This window comes from Mirounga angustirostris, unplaced genomic scaffold, assembly GCF_029215605.1.
Source record: "Mirounga angustirostris isolate CCGP_5_RB_7025 unplaced genomic scaffold, mMirAng1.0.hap1 SCAF_1, whole genome shotgun sequence".
Taxonomy (NCBI): Eukaryota; Metazoa; Chordata; class Mammalia; order Carnivora; family Phocidae; genus Mirounga; species Mirounga angustirostris.
In genome coordinates this window covers 161631705-161655036 of record NW_026991709.1, presented here as the reverse complement: position 1 = coordinate 161655036, position 23332 = coordinate 161631705, and the positions used below count along the sequence as shown (strand labels likewise).

Here is a 23332-nt window from a genome sequence, read left to right as displayed (position 1 = left end):
CTCAGTACAATGGGGCCTCCCAAGGTTAATGTGAAAACACCCGCCCTGAGCCCAACAGTAACTGCTGGATGCCCGAGTGCCCACCCCACACGACCCTAAGTTCACACTCACCCAGATGAGGTGACTCACCTTGCCACAGGCGTGGCAGTGGTGACGCCTCAGGGTGAGGGAGAAGTCGCAGCCACAGTTCATGCACATCATAACATGTGTGACGGGCACCAGAGTGGGGGGCCTCTCCCCCAGGCTGACCCCCAGCCTCTCCCGTATCTGGAGCAATGGAATGGGGTGAGCGGTGTGGTCAGGAGATGGCTAGATGGGTGCCCTCTTTCCTGTACAGGGTATGGGATGGATTCTAATTCTACAACCCCCTCCACCCCATGGCATCCTCTAGGATGCTAACCTTGGGTCAGAAACAGAGCCAACTGGAGGTGCTGTGCTTGGGCCTGGCCATGGGGGAGCTGGTGGGAGGGGTGGGAGGAGGAGCCCGATGGAAGGAGCTGAGAGTCCTTCTGGATGTGTGGGTGCCCAGGGAAACCCAGGGCTGTGAGGCCACTGCCAGGTGGGTGTCAGGGCCCCACTCACCTCCACACTGTGGTGAAAGGCAGCCAGGGCCTGGGCCTTGTAATCCTCAGGGAGGGCTCTGCTCAGACAGCTGTGCCACTCGTCCCGCTCTGCGCAGGAGCTGCGGGCGCAACGTGGCGTGAGCAAGGCATGCAGCATGCACAGCGGCTCGGCCTCTGCTTCTCAGTGTAGATCAAGTCCCCCCACCTTTCCCCTGGCCGGGCCTCTCGGTGTCTGAGATCCCACCAAGCACCGGCCGGCCGCCAGACCGGCCTAGCATTGTACCTCAGCGCCTCCATCTACTAGCAGGGCAGCCAGGGCAAGAAAGCTGTCCTCTGGGCCTGCTTCTTTCCCTGCAACACACGGGACTCTCAACGCTATCCCTCTAGCTACCAGAGCTGCTGTGGGGAAGAAATGACGTGTGGGTTTGTTAATGGCAAAGCACTGTGCAGAAGCAAAGGGCATTAGGGAGGTGCAGAGGGCCCCACCCTTAGGAGGGATGGGGCGGGGGGGGCAGGGTGCAGAGGGCCCCACCCTTAGGAGGGACGGGGCGGGGGGGGGCAGGGTGCAGAGGGCTGTGTACACGGGGAGGGGAGGGGAGGGGCAGGCGAAGATGGAAAAGTTCAACGTCCCTGTCGCCGCCCCATCTTCCTCCTCATTTTCCCACAGTTTCCCAGACACTCCCTCACCCAACAAGTTGGCTTCCCAAATCCCCATTCTGCACCGTGCCCTGCAGGGTTTTCTGAGTGGTGAGTGCAGTTCCAAGAGATAGCGGGGTGAAAATTCTCCCAGGGCCCACTAGGTGTCGCTCCCACCCTGAGTAAGAGTGTGGCCTGCCCCAGGAAAGCCAGGAGAAGGGACCAGGTTGGCCTGGGAGGGAGGTGGGGGTAGGGGGAATGGACAACCAGATGCCATGTCCCCGAAGGGAGATGTATGGGTCCGCCTGTCTCCTGGAAGCTTCAGCATGAGTATCTGGGTGTGCAGGAAGGTGACCGGCCTGTCAGTGACAGCGGATCCTCGAGGCCACTGGCCAAAGGGCAGTGCCCCTGCCTAGCAGAGATGGGCAGCCTCATCTGAAGGGCTGAGTGTGGCCTGTCACCATCCCCACCTCACAGCTGGACATATAGAAACCATACCCCGGGCCGTCTCAGGCCCCTGACTTTACCTAGAGATGAGGAGAAAAGATGCCATGGAACCCCATCTAGGCATCACCTCCTCCACGAAGCCTTCCCTCACTTCCCCAGATGGGTGGTCACTCCTTGGAATTTTCAAGGTTTCTTCTACCCACTCGGCAGTAGACAGTAGTGGATAAGAGCTCTGGGTCACACAGTCCTGCATTTGAGCCCCAGTTCCTCCTCACATGGCCATGTGACTCCTCTCTAGGCCTCAACTCCCCATGCATGGGAGAAGTCTCAAGCCCCACAGCCAAGGGTGGGGATGGGGTCAGAGGAGGTGCCTACTGTATGTTACTCTTGTCATCAACACTTTTAACTACTACAGCAGTTATGCTCTATATCATGACCAATACGTAACTCTCCTGCCCTTAATGTAGGCTTCCCCCGAGCACAGCAAGGTTTAACTCTTGCGTCCTCAGCACAGGACCTGGCACGGAGCAGTGGCTAATAAATGCTGAAGGAGTAAATGCAACTGCATGAGAATGTGTCAGTGCGTGCGCATCCTGTGCCGGCCCAGGAACCACCACCCCACCCAAAGGGCACTGCTGCCACCCCCAGGTCAGGTACCAGCTGAGAGGGGAGGCAGACACCCATGTCTTGGGGACCCGGTCCCAGCCCCCACAGTGCCCACAGTGGCCCCAGCAGGGGCCACATCTCCCTGGTTTCTGAGCCCAGGGAGCTCGAGCTGGCCTTGCCCGGAAAGAGGGAGGGGGGAAGCTCTTTTGCTGCCTAGAGTAAGCGAGGCGGGATCCCTGGGTAGCCGAAGGCCTGGGGAAAACACACACACTTCTGATAGAGAGGCCACACCCCCGAACCAGGGAAAGGCAAATGATGAATGCTCACTCATTCACTCTCCGGATATGAAAGCCTAAAAGCAGACCACTTTATAAACTAAAGTGCACGATGCATTTTTTACTCGCCTTAACCTCTTGCATTGCTGTAAAGACCCAATAATTCGTAGACTTTTACAAACATGAGATATTGTTGTTATATTTAAATGACAGGCTCTAGAAAATAAGTCCCTTAACCCAAAATAATACCAAAATAGAAGTGACACATCCAGGTTATTATGCCAACCTTTAACACCTGCAAAATCCTGCCCCTTTATCCCTCAGACCCTCCCTCTACCCACCTCCCCATACCTCGCAGATAGAGTCAGGCAGGACTGGGAAGTCTCGATCTTTAGAGCATAGGGCACTTTCTCCATCACAGGACGACTGACCTAGAAAACCAAGAGCAGACTGTCAGGGTGGGGGCAGGGAGGGGCAAGCACAGACCCGCCTCTTCTGGTCCTGACACAGTGGCTCCGACTCTGGTCTGTGGGCACCTATCCACCCCCAGGAAGGTGGGTATGTTCTCTAAAGGACTGGAAGCAGGCTCTGTACAGGTATCTGTATACTTGGTTCAAAGCAGCATTATTCATTGTAGCCAAAAGGTGAAAGGAACTCGTGTCCATCCATGAACAAATGGAAAAAAAAATGTGGTCTATATGTACAATGGAATATCATTAAGCCATAAGATGGAAGGACATTCTGACACAAGTTGCACATGGATGCACCTTGAGGACATCCTGCTAACTGAAATAGGCCAGTCACAAAAAGACAAATACTGTATGATTCTATGTACATGAATTATCTAGAGCAAATTCCTAGAGACAAAAAATAGGATAGTGGATGCCAGGGGTTGGGGGCTGGAGGAATGGGGAGTTAGGAATGGGGCTAGAGTTTCATCTGGGGATGATACAAAAGTTCTAGAAATGAATGGTGGTGATGGTTGCACAGTAGTGTGAATATACTTAATGTTGCTGAACTGTATACTTAAAAATGGTTAAAATGGTAAATTTATGTTATGTATATTTTACCATAATTTAAAAATCTTTACTGAACACCCACTTATTTCCTCCCTCCAAATGTGTCCTTATGTGTTTTCCTCTTTTTAGGATGCCCTTCCCTTTCCCCTTTCCCATCTGTCCAAATATTATCTACCCTAAAGAATTCCGCTGCCTCCCTTTGGGAAATCCTCCTTCCCTCTCTCCACACTCCCTGGACTACCTCCAGCACAATCCTGCTATAACCCACAGTGTAACGCTGTTTCCTCAGGGCTGCCTCTTCCTGCTGGTCTATGTGCTCCTAGAAGTGGGGATGCCGTCTTTCCTACCCTGAGGTCTCCCTCGGACCACCCACCCCAGGGTGCCTGGCACCAGGCATTTACCTTCATGCTGGCCACTGACAATGTGTTCTTCAGCCGGTATTTCCCGTCCTTCTGGGGATACGTATACAGGAGCACATCGCTCATCTGGGGAGAAGGAAACCCCATCAGACGTGAAGGTTGTAGGGTGTCTGTCCCGGAGGATCACTGAGCTCTGGAGAGCATGGGCATCTTGCATTCCCCAGTGACCCTCATAGGAGAGCAAAACCACTCTGAGCAAACACATGAGTCCCTTCCTTTAAATTCCACTCCGAGGTCGATAGTTAAGAGGAATAAATGCAGATGTCCACAAAAGGTCAAGTACAGGAATGTTCATAGAGGCTTTATTCATAACAGCCAAACAGTGGAACCACCCCAAATATCTAATCAACAGGTGAATGGATAAATGAACTACAGTACATCCATACTGTGGAGAACTACATAGCAAAAGGAACTGATGGTCCACATAATAGCATGGACAAATCTCAAAAACATGCTAAGTGAAAGAAGTCAGACACAGAGTGGTACACACTGCTTCATAACATTTATATAGGCAAAACTAATATGTAGTGACGGAAATTAGGCCAGTGGTTGCTTGGGGCAGGGGATAGGGAAAGTGAGTGCTAAGGGGCCCAGGGGAACTTTCAGGGGGGATGGTCTAGAAATATTCTATATCTTGACCCAGGTGGTGGTTACACAATGACACATATTAGTCAATAGGCAGGTACGCACACTTAAGATTGATATATTTTACTCTACAAATGAAACTGTCATAAAGTATAGTTAAGGAAGGGAGAGAGGAAGGGGGAGAGGAAGCTCCTTGATAGTGAGCTGATGGGTCCTGGTCACTGGTGTATCTCCAGTGACCACAGCAAGTACTCCATATTTGTTGAATGAACAACTGAAGGTCCTTGCCCCCATCTGGGGCAAATGGAAAGAAAGTGAAAGTCACCTCACCTCCGTAGGGGAGCGTGTTTCTGTTTGGCTAAAAGGTTTATAGTCTGAAAGACGATGTCAATCCTCACCCTGCTCTGTAGCTGTGCAACTGTGGGTGGACAAGTTGGCTCCCTCTCTGAGCCTCACCTTCCTCCCTGCAAAGCAGGGGGGCAGTGCCACCCTACCTCATTATGGACGCTGAGAAAGAATGGCCCCCAGTGAGCCCACCCAACGTGGGAGCCAGCGTAAGCTAGGAGTGTTGTGAGGACTGAACACGACAAGGCATCTAAGGGGCTAAAACAGAGCAAGAACTCAGGATTAGCATTTCCTCCCCCCATAGAGAGTCTGCTGAGGGAACAGAATAGACGAGGCTTCTTGCCACCAGCTCTTAGGATCCCAGCATCACAGCCAGAGCAGTGTAGGAGACCTGGCCTGGACCCAGAGCTGCTGGTGAGCTCAGGCAAACCCTTCCTCTCTCTGGACCTCACTGTCTCTAATCAGAGTTGGAGGAGACCAGGGACCAGCAAACTTTTTAATAAAGGGCTAGATAGTAAATATTCAAGTCTTTGCGGGTCATAGAGTCTCTGTCACAACGATTCAACTCAGCCACTGTAGTCTAAAAGCATTCACAGACCATCCATGAGCTGTGTTCCAATAGACCTTTATTAACAAAAACAGGTGGCAGACTGACCCCAGGTCAGAGGAACCTTCAAAGCCCCTTCCAGCTCTGCCCTTCTAATAATGACAAGACTCACTCTGTGCCAGGGGCTGAGCTCAGCACCCTGATTTCAGTTCAGCCCCCAACAATCCCATCAGGCAGGCTCTACCATTATCATCCTCATTTCACAGAGGGAGAAACTGAGGCACAGAGAGCCCTGACAACCTGCCCAAGGTTACAAAGCTTGTAAGTGGCAGCGGCAGGGTCATATGTAAATGAATGCGCCTCCAGTGTGTTCAGGTGTGGTGTGTTGGAGGTGGTCACACGGTGAGTCCTGGCCCCATCTGGGGACAGTGACCAAACCTGGGCACAGAGCCTGGCTCATAAGCCTGCCCACCCTGGGGAACTGGCTCATGTCACTCATCAGAGCAGTCCCAGCCTTTGTGTGGCTGCCCCTCAAGCACCTGCTACCATGGCAACTGCCATTAGCACCCTGGGGTTTTATGAGTGGTCAGGACCAGGCTGCCTCCCACTGCCCAGAGTTCTTTCCTCTTCAAAGCGGGTGTTTTACAGCCTGATTTGGAGGAAGATAGAGGAATTCTTCGTGGAGGAGTGAAGGGGAATCTCTCAAAATAATAAGCCCCCAGTGCGGAGCCCCACCTACTACCTGGGGCCATGGTGGGAACCTCTCTGTAGCATTACCAAAACCCCTGTGCAGGTGGGCAGATGCCCTGACTTTGTTCTACAGTTACAGTTATTTTATGAAACTGGCACCTTATGGGGAAGAAAAAGTCTTAAGTGTGTTCATCATGGGTCTTCCTGGCTCAAGAACCTATCTTCCTCCCACCTCTTTCTCCAGGGGAAATTTATGAAGGTCCTGTGCTAAGACAGAGCAAAGAACGGGACCCAGGTTCAGCCCGCGGGGAGCTATGGCCTAATAATAACAAGGGAATAAGAGACACCCAGGCCTAGCATCGAGATGCCTGAGGGAGAGGCTATGATGAAGGGCCAGTTAGATGCTGGAGGGCATGTGAGGGAGGGGAGGAGGGAAAGAAGGACAGACGCTGTGTGTTCCCTGGCTGTCTGGGTCCCTGTGAGAGGCAAAGGCACGAGCAGGGCCTGGCCAGAGGAGGTGGCCAGATGGGGAATGGCTAGGGGACCAGCACGGAGCTCCCTCTGTTCCAGCTGGGGCTTCACTCCCTTCCCCCACTGGCAGGAGGGACTATTACCCCACTGTAAAGAGAAGGGCAATGACAGATGTGCCATGGGCCTCAGAGCCAGTAAGTGTCAGAACTGGGATGTCAATCCAGTTTGATTCCAAAATTCATGCTCCTTTTTCACCATCCCGGACCTTCATTTTTCATTCTCAGAGGACACAGTCATGGGCTCCAACTCTCCCCAGGGCTGTGCGGGTGCAGAGGGAGGACCTGTGTCCCCTACAGCAATTGTCAGAGGGAAGGGAGGACACTTACCAAATAAGCGGCCTTCTATGTGCCTCATTTAATTCCCCAAACCGCCCAGTATTCCTACTTTCCTCCTGGGAAACTGGAGGCTCAGACATGTCTGTGACTTGTCTAAGGGTTACATAGGGGCTAAGTGTTGGGTTAGGATCTAACCTGCTCACTCCGGCTCATGACCACATAGATATCCCTAAATTCAAGGGTATAATTTCTTCTCAATAGAAAGAGTTTTCAAATTTTTAGACTAACATGGAACAAAGGACAGCTTCCCCCAGACTCTCTTTGCTCTTGTTTTTGCTCCCATGGCCCTGAGATTACACACCATTCTCACAACTCGATATTTACATTTGACACTGAAGGCTGAGGGTACAGCATGAGGCTGTTATCTCTTTGTTTCCAGTGCCCAGCACATCAGAGGTGCTCACTAAATGTCTGAAATAGGTTCTTAGACACTTGGGAGCCTGTTTACTGTTACTTTGCACACAACTCTTAACAAAGTGTAAGGAGGCTGTTGGGGCAGCCACGACTGAGAGTAATAAAAAAAAAAAGAAAGCTAAAATAGTGAAGAACAGAGAGAAAATTATACACAGCACAGGTAGGAGAACTTAAAAGGCAAAACAACTTGGAGTTTGTAGGACTGGGGCAAATTGCTGCTTGTAGCTCAACAGCCACAGAGGTTGTTATCAAGCGACAGGCCTGGCCATTCCCTGGTGCTCCAGAATGTGGCTATAAAGCATCAGAAATGTTACATTGTACTCTGTCTTGTGCACAGTGGAGAAAATGCTACACTGGGGTCACAACCCTGGTTCCCTCCTGAGCCTCTGCCTCCAGCCTGCTGGGAGATGGAGCCAAGGAAACTCCCCTTCTGGATCTCAGTCTTCTCATGCATTAGATAAGGCAGTCAAACAGTTATTTCCAGGATAAGAAATTCCCAGGGTTAGGATGTTTCAGATGGGGACACAGGTAATTCAGTTTCGGCAAAATTCCATTCAAAATCCCTCAAATAATGCAGGAAGGGTTGTGGTTGGTAAGGGTTAAGCTCTCAGCTCTCTGGAAAGCTCAGCTCTGTAGAATGATCTTCATCCTAAATATTCGGCTCTGTTCTAGCACCCACCCCTCCCTTCCAGTTGTCTTTGAATAATGACCCTAGAAAACTTCACAGAATTTGACAGTCCTGGGGCTGGGCTGGGGGCCAGGTACTTACCAGGAACAGGTGCCGGGGGCGTCTGCTTTTCCCTGTTACTTTCATCAGTGTCCCCTCCTTGAGAAACTCCTGTGGGGAGAGAAGCAGACCTGGGGGGTTAGGCTGAGGCCTGCTGCCATCCTAAGGAAGGGTGGGGAAAAGGCCCTGAGTGGGAAACCTAAGTTACGATGCCTCCCAAAGTGAATTCATGGGTGAATTCCCAGCTTTGGGAGATGCCCAGGTTTGCCACAACAGCTCTGGAGACAGACAGGAGGCTCTGCTTCGTAGGGGCACCCCACCTTGACTTATTCCAAGCCCCAGACACTGTTCTGGTCTCCAAGTGGTCCAGACAGGGACTCTTTCCCTGGTTTGCTGCCGTGAGGAGACCTTCAGAACGGAGCCTCTGAAGGTCTGCTAAAACAGCTGAAGACCTGTGAACAGTTGCTACAAGCTCCATAATTCTGGAGAATGTTTAAAATAGATGTTTAAAGTTACTTAAGAATAAATAAAATAGATGTTTAATAAATATTTACTAACCTGACGACCCAGGACCAAAACACTGTGTGATTTTACAGAATCTCAAGATCCCTGCTAATTTTGAGTAAATTATCCTGAGCACAACCTCTCATTTCTTTGTCTCTTGTCCTTCATGGACCATAGCAGGTAACAAACACATTTTTGACTATTTTTGAGCTGAATTTTATGTTTTCCATTTGGAAGCTTAAAAGTGGGTAAATTTGTCTCTTGAAAAATGTTATTTTTAAGACGCTTTGTTGGGGCTCTTGAGAGATGGTTTTCCTGATTTCCCAGCAACGCTGGGCTAAACTAAAAATAACTAAAAATAATCGGCGTCTCTTCTTCTCAGAGGTGAAAAGAACCACAGGGGACACTGAACCCAAATGGCACTGTTTCTTTAAAGGTCCTGAAAGTGGAAAACCCCAGGGGAGGCAGCCCATGGGCCTTGTGAGCCCAGCAGAGCCCGCGCCCTGCCCTCCCTCCCTCTGCGGGTAAACAGCACCTGCAGCCAGGCCTGTCTGGGACCAGCCCAGCTGAACAATGGGTCTTATCAGAGCCTCACCCGCCTGCCTACCAGGCCGCCCTCTGTCCCTGCCCATGGCGGCAGTGGCACTCACCCTTCCTGGCTGGAGGAGATCCCCTTGGCCCCGAACGCTGTGCTCAATGTGGACCAACTTCTGCAGGTTTTCCTATGGGTGGGAGCAGAGCGAGAGGGAAATGGTCAGGACCCCTTCAAGGGCATTGCTTCTACTTCAGAGGAGGAAAACGGAACCCAGAAGGGCCTTGCCCAAAATCTGACCTCCTGTCAGTTGCGAGACTGGGACCTGAGCTTGGGTCTGCTGGATGCCAGACATGTGGGCTGCCTATACTCAGGCTAGTCCCCCTGGGCCTGGGATCTGACATCGCCATCTTCTGCGTGCCATAGGGAGTCACTTGTTCTTGCTGTGCTATCCGATACCCATATACATCTCCAGGCCATGGCTCCTACTCTAAATCTGTGTGCCCCATAAGGTCTGGTGCATCTAGACTTCACTAGCCCAGAGGAGAGAGATGCCCAAGACCAGATTGTCTCTCTGGGCTTACAGCCCAGGGTCGGGCCTCTGAGGGAGAGTAATCGAGAAAATGTTCCACCTGGGGAAGAAACAGATCTGTGCTCCTTGAAGAAAAAGAAGTGTGCCTGGAAACTCCTGTTGGCTCTCACTGGGTTACATATAATATGCAGTGACACGCCTCCCTTCCCTCCGTACAGCACCCCATTATGCTAGAAATAACAAGTGCCTCACCCATGGGGTGGGCGCCCCCTGAACCTTATGCAGGGTCAGGTTCTAAAATTAATTAGCAAGGTGAAAATTGTGTGTAGGGAAATTGTCTTGAAAAGGCTTTTACCGCGTCCATAGTTTTGGACACAAAATCCTGCACATCAGAAATGTGTAAGAGTTGTTCCATTTCCACTCGTGACAGAGAACAGTGCCCCTAGCCTAATAATGAGGCCAAGGTAATCCACAGAGCCCTGACTCCTCTTCCATCTACTAGAGAGCTGAAGTCCCAAGGCAACCCCACCGGACCCGAATCCGGGAGACTGACAGGCGCCTTCACAGCGACGTGAGACACGTGCACTGTTGTAACACCCAGGAGGCAGGGGCGGCCACAGAAAGGAGGATGAGAAGAAAGCAACTGAAATGTTAATGGATTCTGGAAGGTCGGGTGTAGGCTGGTGGGACAGTTTAGAATAACAGAGAGCCCCAGACTCAAGGCACATCTGCAGTCACTTGCAAGCTCTTCTTTTCTAGCAGCTCCCACCAGGTGCTCACAAGGAAGACTAGAGGCAGGGCAGGGGGCCAGAAAGAACCCCCTTGGCGGTGAACGCATGCAGGCTACCACTGGGGGGGCCGGCAAAAAATCCTGCCAACTTCCCCAGCCCCCTCTCTTGTACAAACCCCTCACCCCTGGGAGAGGCCAAGAAATCCCCTCCCAGAGGACAGGCGAAGTGCCACTCACTACTCCTGGGGAAAGGGCAGAAGCAAAAGCTGTCTTCCCCAAGGAGAGGGGAGGTAGCCCCTCGGGCCCAGGATTGTGCACTCATACAAAGCAGAGACCTGTCCAAGACCTGCCATAGCTACAAGGCTGTGTTTGGCTACCATGCAGAGGAGGGGCAGGAAAGAGAGAAAGCCTAGGTTGCAGGCCCTGTTGAAGACTGAGGCTTGTCCCGGAGAGCAGAGACTTGGGAGGGTAGTAGTGCGTAACAGGAAATAGCAGTCTACCTCTGAGAAGGGGCAAGGGCATGGAGAGAGGCCCCTTCTGGGGTGCAGGGATTGCTAAAAGCTGCGGCAGAGGGGGGAGAAGGAAAATGAGAAAAACTCTCTGGCATCTCAGGCCCCACAAACAGTACCAGGTGATAGCAGCGCCCTTCTGGACGAGTGTGAAGTCCGGGGGGCTCTGAGGGTGACATAACAATAACAAAACCCAAACCCAACTCAACTACTGACTGGACTGACCCAACCCCCACCCCTTACACCCCTTACATGAACGGCATGATCGAAACCAGGCGCTCCCACTTCTGGGGTAGATACTGTTTCCCTCAGTCTCCATAATTCCTCCAACACATAATGCCAGCTTCAATCAAACATTATGAGAAACACAAAAAGCAAGAAAGAACCCCAACTCATTTTCAGGAAATAAAGCTTTCAACAAAACCAGACGGAGAGGTGACACAAATGTTATTAGAACCATCAGACAGGGACTTCAGAGCAACTCTGACTGTTCTAAAAAATTAAATCTGTTCAGAAACGATGGTGGTGGCCAGGGGCTGGGGGGGAGGGGCTTAGCATTTAATGGGGACAGTTTCAGTTGGGGACAGTGAAGAAGTTCTAAAGGTGGTTGGTGGTGACGGTCACACAACAATGTCAACGTACATAATGCTGATGAACTGTGCACTTAAAAATGGTTAAGATGGTCAATTTTATGTTACATATATTGTACCTCAATAAAATTTTTTTTAAAAGTCTATTAAAAAAAAGACAGTGAAATTCGGAGAGACTTACACCTGTCCCCTCACTCTGTTCTGGAGGGAGACAGCTTACTTTCATGCTATGGGGAAGAGGACAGTCAATGGCTAATTTGATCAAAAGCCTCGAAAGCCTGACCTTGCAACCAGATGTGGGATTTTTCTCCTAGGGAATCTGAGGTTTGGTCTGAGTAACTGTAGTTAGAAGCAAGGTGCATCCACTCTCTGATCCAACCTGTGACCAGTCCCTGAAGGAGTTCCCAGTGCTCACAAACCTGGGAGCAACTCTAAACCTCCATGCCTACATTTCATGACATTCCTCATGGCTGGATAAAGAAAGAAAAAGACACCCAAATGTGGGAAAGAGAAAAATGGTCCCTATCGTCATTCATGTGTGTCACGCAAGAGAGGAGCAGGTGCGGCGTGCATGGGCACGTGCACGTGTTTTCATGCAAGAATGTGTGTGAGGTTCCAGGTCTGAACCTGTGAGTGATGTGTGCAGGCATGTCTAGCCTGGTGGCTAAGAAAGGCTCACGTTCAAACCCAGCTCCCACGCTGAGAGCTGAGTGATCCTGGGTGAAGCAACTCGTCTCTCCAGGCCTCAGTTTCCTTGCTTGTGACACTGGGCTGATAACAGTTCCCCTGAGGATTAGAGGAGAACGCTGGGCACAATCCCCTGCTCAACAGAGGCAGCTGTGGTCACCGTGAGTAGGATGCCACATGGGCATCTGCTACAGCTTTTCCTGCAAAGCTGATGAGGATGACTTCTCTCACTTCTAAGACTTTCCCATCCCGTCTTCCACACTGCTCCCATTTATTCCTTGTCCTCCATCAAAATGTGAGGATCACGGCAGAGGAGGGGTTACCTGGGCCTCAGCTCTTAAGAGTCAGACTTCCCAAAGCTTCTCCTATCACCTAACAGTTTTCTGTTAACAGGCTGTTCAATGGATTTATAGTTTGGCTTGGCTGTCAGTACTTTATTCTAGTGAGTTTATTAGTGGCATTTCAGACCAGGTGTCAGGTAGGTATGTGGGTCCCATTTCAGGGTGGTGGGATCTGGCTCTTCCTAGAAATCATATCACCAGCTTAGCTACCTTTGTGGGGAGTTATGGCAATGGTTTGATATGAGCATAAAACCTACATGAATGCTGCCACCTCCAGGAAGTTTTCCCTGGTTCTCACAACCAATAAGTACTGCCCAGATTCTACTGAACACAATGTGGAGACATAGAAGGCTTTGTAAAATGGGGGCATGGCACCATCAGACACATTTTAACAGGATCACTCTGAATGGAATGGTAGGGTTGGGAGGTGATGAGGCCTGAGGTGTGTAGTGGCCATGGGGAAGGAGAGGCAGAGCCCAGCCTTGCCCTTTATCCACTCAAGCCACTGAGCTCTGCCCTGGCATTGGGTTTATCTGGACCTGCCTGTCCATGGCCCAGGCAGAGTCCAGTCCCGATCCTAGCAGGCATGCAGTAGGGGCTGATAATCCAGAGCAGACCCAGTGTGGTATCCCCAGGCAGCTGGAGAGACAAGAGCCAGCCTGTGCCAGGCATAGCATCTAGCCCCACGCTTTGAGAAAGCTGGGGGAGGGGGTTGGGGTTCAGTTCCTCCTGCAAGGTGGTGCTACACATGAGCTCACCCACAGGAGGGAAGACATGGCCCTTCCTGACCTAGTTTTCCTTTTTGGAAACAGAGGCATCCCTGGTTAAAGTGAGGTGCAGAGAAGCCAGCCCATCTGATGCTATGTCATGACGGGGTATGGGACGCCAAAGCACCTCTGTCTTTGGCTATGCTGAAGGAAATCTTACTGCATGTACACGATGCTAAAACAACAAAGAGCAAGGAGCTCATGGACCCCAGAGCAGGAGGACAGACAACCTGATGATGACAACATGTCTGATGTACCGATTTTCATACCCAGCTGGCTTCAGCCTCCACACTCAGCACACCATCTCTTCAGACTCTTGCCCTACCTCACCTACCCTGATCCCATCTTCCGGCCATGCTGGGTGGCTCTCTGAACTCGGATGTGACCTACGCTTCTCCACCTCCATGCCTCTGCCCAGGTCAGCTACTCTTCCTGGCACATCTTTCCTCTCTCTGCTTTTGAGGCATGTGTCCTCCCTGTGGGGGCACCTCCATCATCTCTTCTCACAGCCCCAGCTGGGAGGGATGGCTCCCTTCTCTGAACCATGTGGCATTTTCTCTGTCCCTCATGATGCTTATCATGTCCACATGTTTACTCCTCCATGAGCTGTGATCTCCTCATGCTGGGATTCATGTTTTAACTCTGTATCTCCAGTCCCCAACATAAGACTGACATGGAGTAGGTGTCTAATAGATGTGACTCCCCTCTCCTTCTTCTACCTGTGGATGACTTGCTAAAAGGGTGCTCTGTGTATCTGCCACAGCAGAGCTGAGCAAGTACTCAGCATGCATACCACCATCACCCCCACCTCTGCTGGTGGAACACATCACTAACTGATCACCAAACTCTTTTCCCCTGGGCTAGGACTCAGCCTCAGAATCCTTCTCAACACAAAGCTCTAGCCACACCTTAGTGGAGCAGAAAATACGGGACACAAGTAATCAAGGTAGCCACTTGAACAGAGCTGGGCTGTGGGATAAAGTTGGTCGTCTTTGACAGAAAACTGGCAAATACTGGATCAGCGTCCAACAGAATCACACTCTGTCAGAACCCGGCGTGTAGTTAGAGCTCACATAATCTTGTGGACAAGTGGTTTTCAAACTTTTGTGAGCAAAACATTTACCTGGGGTGCTTGTTAAAAATGCATATCCCTGGGGCGCCTGGGTGGCTCAGTCGTTAAGCGTCTGCCTTCAGCTCAGATCATGATCCCAGGGTCCTGGGATCGAGCCCCACATCGGGCTCCCTGCTCGGCGGGAAGCCTGCTTTTCCCTCTCCCACTCCCCCCGCTTGTGTTCCTGCTCTCGGTATCTCTCTGTCAAATAAATAAAATCTTTAAAAAAAAAATGCATATCCCTGGACCTGACCCCCAGATATTCTGGCTGAGAAGATGTAAGGTGTGCCTAGGAATTTGTAGCTTACAAGGCACTCCAGGTGCTGATGCAGATGGTCTCAGACCACAGTCGGGACATTACTTACCAGATCTGTACAAGTCTATAGCCCCCCCTCAGTATTCTAATGGTGAACCAGAGACCCGGACAGGAACACACAGTGCCTGAGTTCACACAGCAAGTGTCAGGGACAGAACCCAAGGGCCAACAACTCTTTGCCAGGTCCCATAGATGGATGCCTGCAGCACCCCCAGAAGTGGAGCATCACAAGGCAGACGTGGGCAGGCTGGAGGGGGGCCTAGACCCGAACCCCGGAGAAGGAGCCCAGGAAATGGACTTACCCCTTGCTCCATGCTATCATTGGCATGGTCTGTGACTTTGGAGATGAGGGTGAGGGCACCTGTGGGGGGAAAGAGAGAAGATAGCAGGCCTTCTGAGGAGGAGGGCCAGTCCAGGAGCCACCATTCTCGCCTCTTTCCTGTCCTCCCCTCTCTCCCACCCACTCCCCAAGATCACCAGGTAGGGGCTTGTGTGCGGGAGGCACCAGGTCTTCCCACAGCTGGGTCAGGTCACGGGCCCAACCCTTGCTTTGCTACTACAGCCTAAGTGTCCTTGCCAGTGGTTTGACCACTCTGTGCCTTAGTGCCCTTGTCTATAAACTGAATATGTTAAAATAGGGACTGCCCTGGTAGGTAGGTCATATGCAGGGACAGTCACATAGAATTGGGAGGAAACAGGGACACTGAGGTGACTTTTTGAGACCTGGCACCACCTCCTAGCACCAAATTCTGATTACTGCCCTCTCCTTTGACTGGATGACAGCCCATCCTGGGGAGTCCTGTGCTTGAGGGGAGGGGGTAATCACCTCAGAAGCCCCAGAGGTTTCCTGCCCACTGCACATCCAGCTGCCAGGGAGGGGGCTATGTCCTGCACCAGGGACAGGGACCAAAAGAGGAACACGTCCCTGTCCTCCGGGTTCATGCTGCACTTACCCTGCGTGTTATCGTACTCAGCTGAGTCCGGACAAAGGTTGTTTAAATAGTCTGCAGGGAGAACAAGAGCCAGGGTCAGTTTGCCCCTGGGAGGCCAGTCCCTCCTGTCCACAGCAGGAGCCCCCCTCTCCGGACTTGGAGGAAAAGTGCCAGAAGAATGGGGTACCTACCCTCTCACCCCCGTTAGCCCGCCACCCCACCACACTAGAACAAACAGGCCCCCGAACCATCACCAGCATCATTGCCACAACTGCTAGTCATTCACTCGTTCAACAAGTATCTATCGAGTGCTTGCTGTGTGCCTGGCACTGTGCTATACCTTCAGGATTCACAGACAAGGTGAATCCTGCCTCTGAGAAGCACACTGTCTACTGGGGGAACAGATGTGACCAGCATCACAGCGGAGTGTGATGTATTACACCTTTAACACATTTATACCCACAAGCTCTAGCTCTCTCTCCAGCTACCTCTCCATGTCACTCATTCATTCTAGCAATGCTGGCACTCTTACTATTGCTTGAACATGCCAAGCCTGTTAATACCCCCGGGCCTTTGCACTCACTACTCCCTCTATCTGGTACTCTCTTCTTCCAGATCTTCATAGGGTTCATGTCCTCACTTGGCTGAGATCTCTATGCAGTGCTACCTCCTCAGAGAGATCCTTCCCCGTGCTGTATCTAACTCAGAGCCCTATTACCTCCATCCCCTTAACCTGCTTTATTTTCTTCAGAGCTCTTAATCACTGACGTATTTTTATTTCCTTGTTAGTTTGTTAAAGTATAAACTCCACAGTGTTACAGAGTTTTGGCTGTTTAATTCACTGCTATATTTCTAGCATCTAGCACAGGGCCTTGTACACAGGAGATACTCAATAAACATTTGTTGAATTAGATGAACAAATTCTCTGTCCCTTGGCCCTAATATACTTTCCTTGTGGCCCTGGTCACTATCTGGAATTACATGCCTATCTCTACGTGTGGGTGTCTGTCTCCCTTACTGGAACAGCAGTTCCCCATGCCTGGTGTCTTTGTCCATTTGGGAGGCAGCTGGGTAAATGAGTCTGGAGCTCAGGACAGAGGTGTAGTATTTCTGTCAGGTGGAGGTAGGGGAGGGGATGACTTTCCCAGGGGAGAGTTTGTCAAATGGGAAGGAAGGAAAGAGGACCTAGGACTGAGCCCCAAGAAACACTGACATTTATGGAAGAGTGGATGAAGGGAGGTTGTCAACACAGATGGAGAAGGGTAGCAGAGAAGTCTGAGGGAGACAGGGGGAGAGTGTGTATCACAGAAACCTCAGAATGAGAGGGTTGAGAAGCAGAAAGTGGTCAGTGGCTAAGCCACAGAGATGGCCAGAGCAGGTCCAAGGTGAAAAATGTCCAATGATTTGGCCCCAAGGAGGACGTGGTGATAAGAACAGCATTAGGGAAATGAGATACCCACTGAGGAAATGCAGAACAGGGGAAGGTGGGAGATTCTGTGTGTTAGGATGGGAGAGGCTGAAGAAAGACACAGAAGGTGGCCGCCGAAGTGAGGTTTCCAAGGTGGCAGCAGGGGGTTCCAAGCTCAGCTGGAGGGAAGGTGGTGGCAGAGTCTAGCATGTCTGGAGGAGCAGGTGCCAGGAACTGAGAGCCATCCTCCCCCTACCCACTGCCGCCATGGTGGGAGGGGAGGTTGTCCTAACACAGCTTGCCACCAGCACTGGTGCACCCCTCCTCAGGGGCCTTCCCTCCCCGCATCACCTCAGTGCACGTTGACCTCCTGTGGGGCCCACCTGTGAGGAGCACTTGGTACTGGAAGAGGCGCTGAACCACCCGCAGCAGCCGGTGCTTCACGTTCTGGCCACCTCCTTGCTGACTCTGCTGCTCCCAAGAGACAGGGAAGACAAAACTCCATCAGAGACCCCTGTCTCAAGGCACCAGGCTCATGGCATCCCTCATACACTGTCCCATCCACACCTCTTCCTGGCCACGCCAAGCTTCTCCCCATCTCTAAAATCAGGATCCCCTCCTTCAGGAAGGCCTCCCAGATTAGCATCACCCTGCTGTGACAGTTCCTTCCTTCAGGCTCGCAGTCAGTGCATCTATCAGTCCCTGCTTTTCATTAATGTTAGTAAAAGAAAAAAAAAACAACCATTTTTCTGTCTAGTAACTGGATACCCAGTTTGTTGATCCATTTGTTGGTCACTCCATTGGCTGGGGTCCCAGCTTGCTTTGTGCTTTTCTCCTGCGACAGGAGAATGGTCACTAAAACCCTCACCATGGTGGGGGCTCATAGAGTTGTCATCAATCACCCATCAGGGAATGTTCTCGGTTCTAGGTCTTCCCTCCTGCTGGGTCACCCTCTCCTTCCCCAGCCAGGTCTTGCCCTCTGACCCCCATCCTCAGACCTACCAAGAAGCCCCACTGATTCGCAGTAAGCCCTTCCATGCGCACCCCGCCCCTGGATCCTTAGAGCAGGTTCCAGAGGACCAAGGGACCCACCTCAAACTCGCGGACAGCAGCGGCCAGCCGGGGAGAATGCAGGCAGTTCTCACTGAGCAGACTCAGATACCTGTCGAACTGCAGGATGTGAGCGGCATGATGGTCAAACTCTTGTTCCCGGGCCAGGAAGACGTCAGCCACCTTCTGCTGGCCCTCCCTGCAGCCGGGGAGGGGGATGGGACAGCGAGAACTCAGCCTTGTGACCAGCACAGTGTTCACTGGTGAGCGCTGGAGTCACATTACTGGGTGGCAACCCCAGCTTGACCCTCCCGCGCTCGTTTTACTTTGGGCAAATGACCTAATACCTGTGTCTTGGCTTCTGCGCTGGTCAAATGGAGACACCGTTTCACATGCTGGGACTTTAAGCACCCCCACACCCCAGTGCAATGGAAGTAGGGGCAGGAGTCCATAGACAGCTCACCAGTGCAACAGCCTCTCCCCCAGCTCCTCCAGGATCCCCTGGTGCAGGTCTCGGATGGCTGGGAGTTCACTCAGGCCACGCCTCAGCTCCTCCCTGGCCAACGTGTCCTTGCCCTCCTGGTCTATTTCATCCAAGGCCCTCATGACAGCTCCGTGGAAATCCTGAAACCCCAAAGGCCTGTTACCCACAGCTGATAGGACTGAGCACAAGTTCACCCTTTGCAGCTCCCCCACGGCTTTGAAGCCCTGACCTACACACAGATAGCACAGGACCTTAGGTCAGCATTTCAGACCCCAGTATTCTCACCTGTAAAACAGGGGTGATAACACATACCTGATGATCACAGATAACTGGTGCCCAAAAAGCACCCAACACAACTCCTGTTACAACAGAGGGCGCTAAAGCATGTTCATTCCTGAACTTGGGTCATGCTCTTCTTCCGAATATTTGGGTAATTCCCTCTCTGAAGAAATATAGGGTGCTCTAACCATTATCTGTCTTTGAAAAGGTTCATGCACTGTGTTGTTTTAAAATGAAGTCTAAAGAAATCATAGGCAACCCCTCCATGGTGTATTAAGCAGTCACTGAAAATGATGCAGATGGTGACTATGTACAAATATTCATGTCCTAGAGCTAGGAATCAAGAAGGTATACAAAGTTGTCTTTCTATCCTAACACAATCCCATAACACAGGAAAAAAGGAAAAAGCTAAAAGGAAATAGATTGAAATGTAAACAGTGGTTGTGTCAGGGGTCTAAGATTGGAATGATTTTTTTTCTTCTTTGTTTTCTAAAATATCTGTATTGTGATTAATTACTTTAAAAATTCCACTAAATTTAATGAATGCTAAAATTAAAACAAATGCAAAACCTTTTTTTAACAAAAAAAATTTTATCTTCAAATATACCTGCTCTTGCATGAGCCACAGGTCTGTAGTTTTAAATATATGGGATATACTGAAACCACCTCAAACTGTGGAGTGGTGCACATCAGGAAAAACATCAGCATCAGAGGTCATGTGGTCCAGCCCAAATCAAGAAAGTCAAATCACCTTTATAACATTTAGGAAAGATGATCTCACACTGCCTTGTTTGATTGCCTCCCTGATGGAGAACTCATTACTGACCAAGACAGTTAATTCCACTGCTGAACAGTTTTCATTGCTAGAATGGTCTCTCTACATTGAGACCTGAAAGGGGAAAATGCCTGAGAGGCATTTAGTGACTTCCTCCAGGAAGTCTTTCTGATGTTCTCCCCAAAGGAATCAGGAGAAGGGGAAGGCTAGGGAAAAAAGGCAGGGAGGTAGGACAGGGCCAGAGAGAGGGACAAGGGGAGAGAAGAAGAAAAATGAGAAAGCAGAGAGAAAGAGAGAGGGACAAGGGGAGAGAGCGGGAGGGTAGGAGGGAAGGAGGGACTGAGAAGAGAGCAGGACACAGAAGGTGAGAAGCAGCATACTCTCCTGGGCCCTGTCTTTAAAGAGGCTGCCTGCGCCATCGGACAGAGGACAGCAGATGTGGGGGCTATAAAGGTCTCTGCTTCCTGAACACCTCATCCTGTCTGGAGCTGACCTCCTGCTCCTGCAACCTGCTCTGCCGGGAATTGGGAGGAAGGACAAGGAGAGGGCGGCCCACCCTGGCCTGTGGTCCCAAGGAGGGAGAATGAGCTGGTTCTTCCTGAGGCCAGCCCTCATCAGCCCCAGTCTGGTGCAGTTTGAAGGTCAGGACCCCTCTAGCCCCATCACTGAGGTCAGAAACTTGGGGCTGAGTCTTGAACTAATGAATAGACTCTCTGGCTGAAGGCATGTGTGTCCTTAAGCGGAGGCCACATGCTAGAGCTATAATTAGAAACCAAATCCCATTGTACCTAAGCTATCAGAGCCTTTCCTGAAAGCATGTTTCAGAGGGTGGAGAAAGTGTGAACTACAAGTGAGAGGCAACCAGGGGGAGGTGGTGCTTGATTCTTATTTCTGCCCGCAGCTGGCTCTGGGACACTGGGGTTGTTTTGAACCTGGAGTGGGGGTTTCTCTGCTGACCCAGGGCAGGAGGACCCTCCCACTCTTCCTTATGAGTCCCCATGGTTAGGGCCCAGCCTCCAGCCCTGCAGGGTCTTCTCAGCCCTGGCATCTCAGAGAAAGAAAGAAAACATCCTGATGAGGACAGTAACCCCTCTCGTTTGGGCAGCTGGTAGACAGGGGACTTTCAATACACTGTCATCGGCTCTGTGCCAGGTTCAAGCTCAGATACACCAGAAGAGTAGCTGATGACTGTGGACAAACTGTCACCTATCTGAGCCTCCATTTCCTCATCCATAAAATGGGGATAGCAGTACCACTAAGTACAGCATGAGGCTGCTGAGAGGCTCATCCTGATGTTTAAAACTGCTTTGTAAACTGTAAAGTGCTATCCCCACGGCAGTTGTGATCATATTTTAGTTATGACCTCTTCAGAACAGGGTCACATCTGTTTTGTTTCCTGCTATGTTTCTAAAGTCCAACAGAGCATGTGACACAGAGAAGTTTTATAGTACTTGCTGACTACTGACTGATTGAAAGACCTTTATTTAATGGAAAAGGAGAGTGAGCCATAGGGGAGCCAAGATCATAATTCGGTCACCCTGCCACCCAGACCACCACAAAAAGGGGAAGAGGGCTAAGGCGAGGGAGAGAAGGAAGGACAAGCAAAGACAAGACTGATGGCTGCATGTGCATCGCACCCCAGGGAACTGAAATATTAACTGCTCTGCAAGCTAGTTTCTCATCCGTAATTAATTCTCACTAAATTGACTCAGTCCCAATGGGCAGGATGGCCATCACCAGCATGACTCATTTCAAAAACTGGAGCATAATTGGATTCATCACAAACATCCATTCTTAAAACTCATGCATTGGCTGGAAGCGCCAAGTGCCAGCCGCACCATCCATCACTCATCTCAATAGTCCTGGCCATCACTGCACCCAGGGTCTCTCAGACAGAGGAAGGAGGTAGGAGATAGGAGATACCGGCCCTTATCCCCTTATTCATTCACCAAATATTCTGAGTGCCTGCTCTGCACCAAGCCCTGAGGAGAGAGTGAAAGCAGGAAATGCTATTCTGCCCTCAAAGAGTTTGCAATCTGGAGAAAATGAGGAGTACAACCACAGTTTCAACACAGAGGTTGATGGGGGAAAGTGCTGTGATGGGGAAAAACACAGGAGCCACAGCTGGCCATAAGGGGGAGAGCTGGCTCGGCTCTGGGAAACCATGCCAGGAAGGCAACACCTCCACTGAGATAAGAGGGGAGTGTGTCATGCAGAGGGCACAGCATGTGCAAAGGTCCTGAGGTGAAGGAGGAACTAAGTTGAGTGTGTCTTGGGTGCAGTATGTGTGTACACCTTGCAGGATTAGAATACAATGGCGCTGGAGAATCAGACAGAGAACCCATTCCATAGAGCCCTGCAGGCTTTTAAAGGCACTTGGGTTTCATCGTAGGGTGACAGGGAACCACTGGATCAAATATCTATCTTAGAAAATTTACTTTGTTGGGAGAACAAAGTGGTGGTGGCCAGAAGGAGAGCAAGAGCAGTACGAAGGCCGTTCTAGTCATCCAGGAGCAGGGCCCAGACCCAGTAGTGGCCATGGGGATGGGATGGAGATGGGGGATGGACTAGAGATAATAAGGAAGAAGAACCAAATGGCCCCCATGCCTGCAGGGTCCAGTCAAAACCCCTCTGGGCACCAGAGACCTTCCTCACCTAGTCCACCTTCTCACCATGCTCACTTCCCAGCTCTCTGTGGAGCTCCTGTTCCAGCCTTAGAGCCTCTAGGCCCCAAGCCAAGGCCTAGAGAACACACATGAGTCCTTGTCTACCTGGAGAGTTGCCTATGTGTGACCTTGGGCAAGTTACTTCATCTCTATGGACCTCAATTTCCCCCTCTGCTAAATGGGGATACAAATACCTTCTTCACAGAGTCTGTGCACACTGCCTTCTGTTATGTTTTAGGATGACTGGTTTTTGTGCCTTCCTTCTCCCCTAGACTGAGTTTTACTTATCTCTGTATCCCCAGCACCCAGCCCCGGGGAAGGTGAGCAACACATGACAACAGCCAACATGTACCGAACACTCCCGCAATCTGAGCTCAACACTACACTTTCCCATCTAGTCCTCAGAACAACCCTCTCACTTTGGCATTATTATTACTTTCATTTTGCCGATAAAATAATCAGGCCCAGAGGGATGGAGTAAATTGCCCAAAGCCGTCAAGATGGCAAGATTCGAGCCAAAGTCAGCCTGACTCCAAAGTCCCAGCTCTTTCCATTGCTCCATGCCAATTCCACATTTACAGATGGGCTCAGACAGGGGAGTGACTTCCTCAGGTGAAGGAGGAGGACTAGACCCCAGTTCTCCACAGTGCTGCCCAGGGCTCCTACCCAACCTCAGAGACCCTGGGGCAGCCTGGTGGAGAGGCCTGAGTGTGAGGACTGCCTCTCTGCCTCTGGAATACGAACAAGTTTCCTAGAGTTCTCAGGGTTCTCAGAACCCTGTCCTGGACTTGTGGGTGGTAGAAGTGGGGAGCTCACATGCAGGGCCTAGTCCCTTGGCCCCTTTTTCCTTTTCCAAACCCACTACTGAGTTTTCTGGGCAGCATAGCATCTCCATTCTCTGGGCTAAACAGTTGGTGGGTAGCCAGAATGTCAAACCACTAATGTTGCTGCCAAAAGTCAAGTGGACTCACTGGGATCCC

The 23332-nt window shown here is 51.0% G+C and overlaps 1 protein-coding gene across 5 annotated transcripts in view; it reads right to left on the bottom strand.

Moving 5' to 3' along the window:
• FGD5 (FYVE, RhoGEF and PH domain containing 5) overlaps nt 1–23332 on the bottom strand; it is a 124482-nt gene that overhangs the window by 17537 nt on the left and 83613 nt on the right. For 4 of the 5 annotated variants that reach the window (XR_010411616.1, XM_045904280.3, XM_064591658.1 and 1 more), the window contains 11 exons: nt 18612–18772; nt 18191–18347; nt 17482–17569; nt 15712–15762; nt 15061–15119; nt 9294–9365; nt 8182–8250; nt 3948–4031; nt 2879–2958; nt 583–682; nt 130–267 (listed from right to left, as the gene is read on the bottom strand). Coding sequence is in view for 4 of the 5 variants with exons in the window: in XM_045904280.3 (XP_045760236.2) it covers nt 130–267; nt 583–682; nt 2879–2958; nt 3948–4031; nt 8182–8250; nt 9294–9365; nt 15061–15119; nt 15712–15762; nt 17482–17569; nt 18191–18347; nt 18612–18772 (1059 nt within the window). In the remaining variant the exon portion in view is untranslated. The remainder of the gene's footprint in view (nt 1–129; nt 268–582; nt 683–2878; nt 2959–3947; nt 4032–8181; nt 8251–9293; nt 9366–15060; nt 15120–15711; nt 15763–17481; nt 17570–18190; nt 18348–18611; nt 18773–23332) is intronic. The other variant, XM_045904277.3, reaches the window with a different exon arrangement.